The 9,551-nt window shown below is 44.8% G+C and overlaps 1 protein-coding gene across 1 annotated transcript in view; it reads left to right on the top strand.

Moving 5' to 3' along the window:
- Positions 1–5,145: 5,145 nt before the first annotated feature.
- LOC144686701 (adenylate cyclase type 10-like) overlaps positions 5,146–9,551 on the top strand; it is a 124,196-nt gene continuing 119,790 nt past the window's right edge. Inside the window, exons 1-4 of the mRNA XM_078552278.1 lie at positions 5,146–5,356; positions 5,462–5,566; positions 7,452–7,490; positions 7,598–7,741. Coding sequence (XP_078408404.1) covers positions 5,146–5,356; positions 5,462–5,566; positions 7,452–7,490; positions 7,598–7,741 — 499 coding nt within the window. The remainder of the gene's footprint in view (positions 5,357–5,461; positions 5,567–7,451; positions 7,491–7,597; positions 7,742–9,551) is intronic.

The raw sequence follows: 9,551 nt of genomic DNA, 5'->3' as shown, positions 1-9,551 counted from the left end.
GCCCCCAGGTGGGCACTCGATTGATAATAGCTAGCCACTGCTTTGAGGTGGGTACCTGATGCTGCTCTCACTTTAGCTCCAGCAAGAGGTGACCGAGACAGGTTTCTTTTTCAAGTGGAGTTTGAATGGCTGTTTGCTTATTTTAACAGTTTCATGAGCATTTTAAAGACTTCCCAATGTTATTATAGGGCTCATGAGTTCTGCTTATATTAGATACTGGGTGAGTGAGCATGAAAGGATATGAAGGGCATAGGGGTATAGAGAAAGCATGGGGGAATATGAGGGGGAAAGAGGGTCTGAAGGTCCTAAATCTCATGTGCAGAACTAGGCTGCATCCCAGCAAATGGATTGGGCCTTCTAACCTACCTGCCTCAGCATCTGGCCTCCATTCCCGTCTCAGATGTGCTTCGGAGGTGGGAGCCCCGGGTCCAGCCTGTCCTCATCACATCACCATTAAAATTGTGAGGCAGGTTCGCAGTGTCAGGAAATCACTAAACCTGTGATTCCCACCTCAAAGGGAAAGATCTCGCCCCACTTGTTACCTTTCATAAGATCTTAGAAAGTTAGAACTGTAATAGGTATTGAGCAAGTGAAAGTGAGAGTGGAGAAAAGAACAACAGGGAAGGCTTCTTACAGGGTAGCGGACAGGAGAAATTAAATTAGAAAAGGTTCATGGTACAAGGCCAAAAGAAGTGTTAATGAGAAAAGCAAAGATACAAAAGATACATCTAGAGGCGGTGAGAATGGCTCTAGCCAAAAGCAAAGAAAAAGATAAAAAAAAAGAGAAACAAGAGAGAAAAACCAAACAGCAAAGAAAAAGGAAACAAAATGCAAGGTTATGAACTAAAATTGTTGAACTGAGTGTTGAGTCCAAAAGGCTGTAAAGTCCCAAGTTGGAAGGTGAAGTGCTGTTCGTCTTGCATTTAGCTTCACTGGTACACTGTAGCAGGCCAACGACAGAAAGGTCAGATTGGGTCAGAGGTGGTTCACAAAGTGATCACCCAGTCTGCATTTTGTCTCTCCAATGCAGAGGAGAACACGTCACGAGCAGTGATTACAGTATTTTTTCATTCTTTCACGGGATGTTGGCGTCGCTGGCTAGGCCAGCATTTTTATTGTCCATTCCTAATTACCCTTGCTGTTATGGAGGGAGTTCCAGGATTTTGACCCAATGACAGTGAAGGAACAGCGATATATTTCCAAGTCAGGGTGGTGTGAGGCTTGGAGGGGAACTTGCAGGTGGTGGTGTTCCCATGCACCTGTTGCCCCTGTCCTTCTAGATGGTAGAGGTTTCGGGTTTGGGTGGTGCTGTCAAAGGAATCTTGGTGAGTTGCTGCAGTGTATCTTGAAGATGGTGCACAATGCTGACACTGCGCGTCAGTGGTGGAGGAGGTGAATGTTGGAGATGGTGGGTGGGGTGCCAATCAAGTGGGCTGCTTTGTCCTGGATGTTGTCAAGCTTCTTCAGTTGTCACGACTCACTGGGGATAGTGCACTGTAATATCAAGCCCCACTGTTCCCCGAGCTGTGACAAATGTGAAAAGTTCGACCAAGATTGCCCCAATTCCACCCAACTGTTTAATTTAGGTTAACTGAATAGAGCACCAGGTTTGTAAACTTAATAAGTAAATAACTGTTTATTGAACGAACTGTCTTTAACTAGTGGCAAAAGAAAGAAATATGAACTGCTAACTTCTAACACTATAACTTAAACTGTACCCTCTTCTTAAATCCCTATACATGCACATACAAGACACTTAAGACACACAAAAACATGGACCAGAATTTTTGCGTTGGTGTGTGGGGGCGGGCCCGGCACACCGACGCGTAAAACGGCGCCCGGTGATGTCGGGCATGCGTCCCGATGTCACCATGCGCCTTTCAGATCTTTCCACAAGCCTGCCGAACTGTCAAAGGCCTGGTAAGGCCAATAAAAATCCAATTAACGTAATTATCAACCCTGCCCGTCCAACCTTAAGTTTGGCGGGCAGGCGAAGAGCCCAGGCGGCCTTCGCGTTTTCCAGGAAACCTCATCCATGGGCGGGATGAGATTTCCTGAAGGTTTTATTAAATAAATAAATATTTTTTGCACATTTCATAAACATGTCCCATCTCATGTGACACTGTCGCATGAGGGGACATGTCTAAATAACTTCTATCTTTCTTTATTTAAAACATTCCATATGAACTTAATCTCCCTGAGACAGAGAGTTTCCGCGTGAAAAAGCGCAGACCCCGATTCACCCTCTACCCACCGCCTGCAAAGGTAGCACTCTACCAGCCTTAATTGGCCTGCCCACGTAAAATGGCGACGCTCACCCAATCGTGGGTGGCGATCGGCTCTGCTCCCGACCGGCCCGCCCGACAGGCAGAAAATTCTATTTTAAGGGTGGGATAAAACAGTTCAAGAGCACCAATTCTGGAGTATAGGACTCGATGGGTTGATTTTGGTCGATGTCTTCCAAATTCCTTTCAGTTCTTGTTGATGATACGAGGTGGCCTTCCAGCACTTTCAGTATTTAGTTCACTGGTTGAGAATTTGCTTTTCAATTTCTCTAACAGTGGTTTTCCCTTTTTCTTTTTTACTGGGGTTTCCTCAGAGAGAGAACATGTTATAGAGATATGAGGAAAAGAGATTTTAGATGTTTTCTCTTTGTAGGCCAGGAGTTTTTTGCTGCACACTGCTACCATACAAAACCTTGGTCACATGGTCAGGAGCCAATTAAATTTGCTGATGTCAGGCAACTCCCTTGGTCCAGGACTCCTTTCTGGTGCCATCCTGTCTTTCATGGCACACTCTGTTCCAGGACTGCAACACTGTACATATCTCATCCTGTTCCAGTGGACATGTCTTTCAAACTGCAACCATTGTAATTTTAAGCCACAGTCCAACAGAAAATAAAAATATGTTCTTTAAGACTGTCCAACAGAAATAAGAAGATATGTTCCTTACAAGTGTTGATGGAGCCGCACTCATTCAGGCAATTGGAGAATATTCCATCACACTTCTGACTTGTGCCTTGTGGACAGGATTTGGGGAGTCATGAGGTGAGTTACTCATCGCAGAATTCCCAAACTCTGATCTGCTCTTGTAGCCGCTGTATTTATATGACTGGTCCTGTTCAGTTTCTGGCCAATGGTAGCCCCCAGGATGTTGATAGTGAGGGTTTCAGTGATGGTAATGCCATTGAAAGTCAAGAAGCGATGGTTAGATTCTTTCTTGTTGGAGATGGTCATTGCCTGGCACTTATGTGGCATCAGTGTTACATGCCTCTTCTCAGCCCAAGCCTGAATGTTGTCTAGGTCTTGCTGCATATGGGTATGGACTGCTTCAGTATCTGAGGAATTGCAAATGGTGCTGATGCTGGTGTTGAAAGAAGTACCAGTCTGCTAACATTTCTGACATGCCCCGCATAATGCCACCACCAAACATATCTTCCTCCCTTCTTCCCTTCCAACATTCCCAAGAGACTATAATCTTCTGTGACACCCTGATCCATTCCTCATCCTGAACACCCCCTCCTCTTCCAATGGCACCTTCCCAAGGAAGTGCAGGAGATGCAACACCTGCCTTTTTACCACCTTCGGTCCTATCTCACCCGTCCTTCCAACTCAGGCCAGGTGAGATCCAGGCAGTGCAGCACATCCCAGAGGCCTAACATTGAGGGCAGCTCAGTTGGATGTAAGGAGGTCACACCTCCATTTTTCCAGCACTAGCTGCCATAAACCAGATAAGTTAAAGGTACAACCAAGTGTAAAGGTCCTTGACAGGCCAAGGAGAAGGCGAGTGTATAAGTTAAGTGGGTAGGCTTGGGAGGTCGGGGGGGGGGCGGAATGGAGGGGTTGTGGGGGTGGGGAGGGGATCGAGTTGGGTTGCGCCTCAGGGGGAGGTCAAATGTGGCCTGGGGGGGTGGTTGGGTTGGGTCTTGAGGGAGGGTCAGGTCGGGCCTTGGGGACGAGGTTAGTTCAGGCCTCAGGAGGGGTTTCGGTCAGATCAGGCCTCAAGGGGGAATGGGGGGGTCAGGTTGGGCCACCATCAGGTCAGGCTTCAGGGGAGGGGGTGTCAGGTCGGGCCTTGGGAGGGGGTCAGGTTGGGCCTCCCGTTGTGGGGGGGGGATGACACAGGGTTGGGTTGGGACTCCAAGGGGGTCATGTTGGGCCTCAGAGGGGAGTGTTGGTTTGGGTCAGGCCTCAATGGGTTGGGCCAGGTCAGGTCAGGCCTCTGGGGGGTAGGGGTCAGGTCTAGGGGTGTTGCGCCATGCTGGGCCTGGAGGGTGGGTCAGGTGGGGCCTCAGGGAGATGTTTGGGTAGGGCCTCAGGCGGCAGGGACAGTGAAAGTCAGAAGTTGAGCCCTGGCGAGAGTTCTGATGGGTGGGTGGGTGTGTGGGCGAGTCACCTGGACGTTCAGGGGTGTTGTGGCAGTCCCATGGGGAGGTTCGTACGGGTCTGTACAATAGTTACCCAGTAGTTAAAAGTGGTTTTAATCTTTCTGACTTTTGTTTCTGGGTAACTATTGGTGTAACCCAGTCGGAACCATCTGAAGTTCGTGTTTTAAATCGCATTTTCGGACGGCTCACAGGTGCAGAGCAATTGCCCGAGCCAAGTTTGCAGTTCCCAGGAAACTGGCCTGCAAGCCTATGCCTGTGCACTTCGGGGGTGGGGGCTTCCCCAGCGCATCTTTGGCGTACCCCACCCGTCCTGGAGCTCGGAAGTTACAGCTCATCACGAATTTCCTACATCGTTTTAAGCGGAAAATGGTTGGAATGGGCTGTGCTGGCTGGGAGGGCGTAACCCGACAAATCCATTTAATCTTAGCTATCCAGTATCAGTTTTGAAATGCTGGAGTGAGACAATGTAAAAAAAAAATGCTGCCACAAAAAAATGGGATGGCTGAAAATGTAGCTAAACTATTTACTCAATATTGTGTTCCCTATCAGGGTTGGAAAGTGAAGGAACTCTGTTCAGTGTTGATATGAGGCTACTACCTCCCAGCCTAAGAAGGGGGTAATGTGAAATGTGCTTTCACAGCTGATGGTCCCGTGAAGTCACAATCGGTGCCCAAGCCGTCACAAGGAGATGAAAACTCAAACGGCGGCACTCAAGAGGTCAGTTGAGAGGAGGAAAAGGGGAAGGAAGGTGAAGGGAGATGGATTACATTCCCACTAGGCATACTGTCAGCTTCGTCCGGCCACTTACCAAGATGAGGGTCGGCAAACAGAAATCCATCTTCGCTGGCACCTATAAAATCTGCAAACTCGCCGCCAACGTACCTGACCTTGTGGTGTATGAGGGGGTGGACCGGCCCATCCCTGATGTGGAACATTTCCATGGAGTCCTCCTGTTTGCTGACATTTCAGGTAAAAAGCAGCAGCAACGGGAGGGTCAGAAATGCTAACGTGTTCCTAGGAACCAAAAAGAAATGCTGGATTCTTTCTTTCTCTCTCTCTCTCTCTCATTGACAGGATTCACCAGCCTCACTGAGATATACACAAAGAATAGCAAGAAAGGCAGTGGAGCCGATCACCTGACCAGAACACTCAACGGATACATCTCAGAGATTGTGGATCGTAAGTAGAGTTAATTTGTAAAAAGTGCCTCATTCAGGATTGGCTGAAAATTTGTACAGACATTAGCATTTTTATGCACTGTGCCATGCATCACAGAAACTGGCAGAATTTAAATAGATAAAAGCAAAATTAATCTCATGTAGATGCTGTGAGGTTGGTTTCAGATAATGGATAAGTGAGAAGAATCCACTACCCAAAACTGCAGGATCTCACGGCCTGCAGAACTCCCCTGGAGAAGGTGACACACGGGAAGATTGCTCCATTAGAAAGACAGCAAGACGATTTTCTAAGCACATTAGTTGCTTCCAGAATGGCAGCCAGTGTTGCTTCTATAGAAGCTTGCATCAGGTCAGTGACTGGGCTTGCAAGAGATGATTGGCACTGTTTGGTTTCTGACAACACTGACCAGGAGCATCTTTGATCCTGTGCCCAGCACCATGTGTCGGCAAAGAATGGCTGTAGGTATTCTCATTCTGGACAGTGGCATTGACCCTGCTGTCTTAACCTCCCTCCAATGTTTACATATGAGGAAGATTCAAACATGGGCCAGGAACTGCTGACTGTTGCAGGAGGAAGGGTTGGAGAAGCTGATCTCTCTAGAATAGCTGTTTCCCTGAGATTAGAGTCACTTTACGTTCTATGGGGAATGCTCTCAGTCTCAACAGCATCTCACTTAGGGAGCAATTGTAGGAGCAGTCAAATAGGAGCACTTTATCTAGGTGGCAGAAATGGTAGACCATTTTAAGCAGCTGCAAAAAGGGTTATTAGAATTTTTGGCAATCCTTTGGCGAATAATCTTCTGTAAATTAAATTCATCTGAGTTCATCTCTATGGATGCTTTCAAGTATAGGAAGTTTGGATGATGGCGGGGGAAATCAAGACTGCTACCTTATGAAGAAACTTTGCAGATCGCTTTGATAGTGAGGGACTTTGTAGAGGGGGAAAGCAGGCAGCTGTGGAATGATTTTTATTTCTTCATTCAACCTGCATTTATTGAAAGCACTGAACTACCAGTGGTCCCTGCCTTTCTTGGCCAATGGCTGCACTGTCCTATGTTCTCTCCTGCCTGTTCAGCCTGAGAACAGGAGTCTTTCCACCCACTCCACCATCATTGCTTTCGGCTGTTGGAAGCAGCAAGCCTTCCTTAATTATAATATTCTATAAAGTGTTGCAAGCTGCAATTATTCTTGATTTCTTACTGGGCTGTACATATGGACTTCACCAGATTTATCTAGAGGCCTAACATGTGACTTTTTCCTCTGTTACACTTGTTGCAGTGGCATGGCTGTCATTATGTCTGTTATCCCCCCCATTTCTGCACAACCTCATCCATCATAATCCCTGCCCACCCAACAATCCTGATACATGGCTCTGAGTTATGAGATCTTGTTTGGTTATTGTCACATGATGCAAGCATTGCGGCAGCTTGCTGGGTATCGAACACTGAAATACAAATAAGCTAATTAGCAGTGGAACATTAGCTGACCATTACTGGAATGAAAGCCTTTCTTGAAACAAAATGGTCATATATAGGGATTTGAGTGTCGAATGTATTTCATCAATTGTTTCTTACTTTAGTGGGCACTCTGTAGAACTTGATAGCACTCCCTCTCTCTGCCTCTTTTTCCATTGCCAAGGGTGCATTTTTGGAGGATAATTCAGATACAAATTTGTAGTGGTGGATTTGAGATAGTACCCTTCAAATACCCATTTTAATCCATCCCAAAATGTGTTGTAATTCAGAAAATTATCTAGCCCCTATTATAATAATACAGTTTTGAACTAATGTGAAATGTATTGAATTGTTTATTTATATTCTTCTAGTTTTAACTTATTTCACTTTTGTAATAACTAAATAATTCTGAACAATCCTAATTTCTTTTAGATGTTCTTCGAGCAGGAGGAGATGTTGTGAATTATGCGGGTAAGAAGTTGCAAATTAACATACTCTATAATGCAATTGATACTTATTTTGGTTGGCAGAACAGAATAATTGTTTAGCATTGTGTATAATTATTTTCTTTTCCACAGGTGATGCAATGTTGGCATTATGGAGAGAGAGAAGGAAAGAACTGAATGAAATTCTCACTTTAGCTGTAAAATGTAGTCTAAATATCCAGGACAAATGTGATAATAAGGAAACTGAAGTAGGAGTCAAACTCAGAGTAAAAATAGGTAATTACTAAATGTTTATCAGTGGCTGTTATTACCTGCCCTATTAAATTTATGTATTACAGTAATTGTTGAACTTTGTGTTAGAACAAACAGTAACATACATTGACTGTTAAGCCTGATTCATAAGCACACAACATTTGTGCTGATATGCACGTTCAACTTTATTATTCTTACACACAGTTAATTCAGAGATGTTTTAAAAACCATTACTTATTGCTTATTTAGGTGCAATGATTAGTTTTCAGGATTCAAGGGGGAATTTTAACTCCTCCCAGATCAGTAATGGAGCAAAAGAGCAATTGAAATGGAGAGGCTCCACCTCCTGCTAATTCCTCCTTTAAGAACCATGGTTTTGGTTGAGGGATGAGGTTCCTGCCAAACTCCAATGCATTTCAACACACTCCATGCCAGGTAATTCTGTCAGGAAGTAAATGTTTCCTTAGTGAGGCCCGGAGGAGTAGGAATGCTGCTGTACTCTGGGTAAACTCTTGTCTTAGCAGTGAAACCCTCCTGAACTTAACTTGCAACCAGCAGCCTTCTCTTGGTATATTGCAACTTGGGACCATGAGGTGTGGACCTGTGGTTTGACAGCACTGGATGAGGTCCAAGAAACAACTGATAATATCTTTGAAATGAAATATTTTTACTCAGAAGTTTCATTTTCCCTAATGGTTACAGCTGGATAAATAAATAACAAAACTCTACATTTACTAAAGCTTTATAAAATAGAGACATAAAATAAATGCTAAACCTACACAAAACACCCAATTTTGTGTGCCCTCCTTTAGTAAATATGCCAAGACCTTGGGCAGGATACAGTAGAAAGTTCAGGGGAATGTAATGTAATGTGAATCTAAAGATAGCATATGTGAGGAATGATCAAAGTACAAAAAGAGTCCATCCTCTGGAGTAGCATGCGACTGCTAAATGTACGAAAATATAAATTGGGAGCAGGAGTAGGCCATTTGGCCCCTTGAGCTTACTCTGCCATTCAGTAAGATCATGGCTGATCTGATCATAACCCCAACTCCACATTCCTGCCTGTTCCTGATAACCTTTGACTCTCTTGTTAGTCAAGAATCTATCTACCTCTGTCTTAAAAATATTCAATGACCCTGCCTCCACCACTGTCCGGGGAAGAGAGTTCCAAAAACTCATGACCCTCTGAGAGAAAAATGTTCTCCTCATCTCTGTCTTAAATGGGAGACCCTTTATTTTTAAACCGTGTCTCCTAGTTCTAGTCTCTCCTACAAAAGGAAACATCCTTTCAGCATCCACCCTGTCAAGTTCCCTCAGGACCTTATGTGTTTTAATAAGATTACCTCTCATTTTTCTAAACTCCAATGGATATAGGCCCAGCCTGTCCAAACTTTCCTCATAGGATAACCCCACCATCCCAGGTTTCAGCTGAGCGAGCCTTCTCTGAACTGTTTGTAATGCATTTGTATCCTTTCCTAAATAAGGAGACCAAAACCGTACACAGTACTCCAATGTGGTCTCATCAACACCATGTGCAACAGTAGCAAAACATCCCTACCTTTATATTCCATTCCCCTTGCAATAAACAACAACATGCCATTTGCCTTCTTAACCACTTGCTGTATCTGCATACTAACATTTTGTGATTCACATACCAGGCCACCCAGATCCCTCTATACCTCAGAGTTCCACAATCACTCTCCGTTTAAATAATATGGTGTTTTTCTATTCTTCCTGCCAAAGTGGACAAGTTCACATTTTCCCACATTATACTCCATTTGCCAAATTTTTGCCCACTCACTTATAATTCATATCCCATTCCAGGCTTCCT

Source organism: Cetorhinus maximus, chromosome 11 (assembly GCF_964194155.1).
Source record: "Cetorhinus maximus chromosome 11, sCetMax3.hap1.1, whole genome shotgun sequence".
Classification (NCBI taxonomy): domain Eukaryota; kingdom Metazoa; phylum Chordata; class Chondrichthyes; order Lamniformes; family Cetorhinidae; genus Cetorhinus; species Cetorhinus maximus.
Note: the sequence above shows the minus strand (reverse complement) of the source record. Positions and strands in the feature narration are given on the sequence as shown.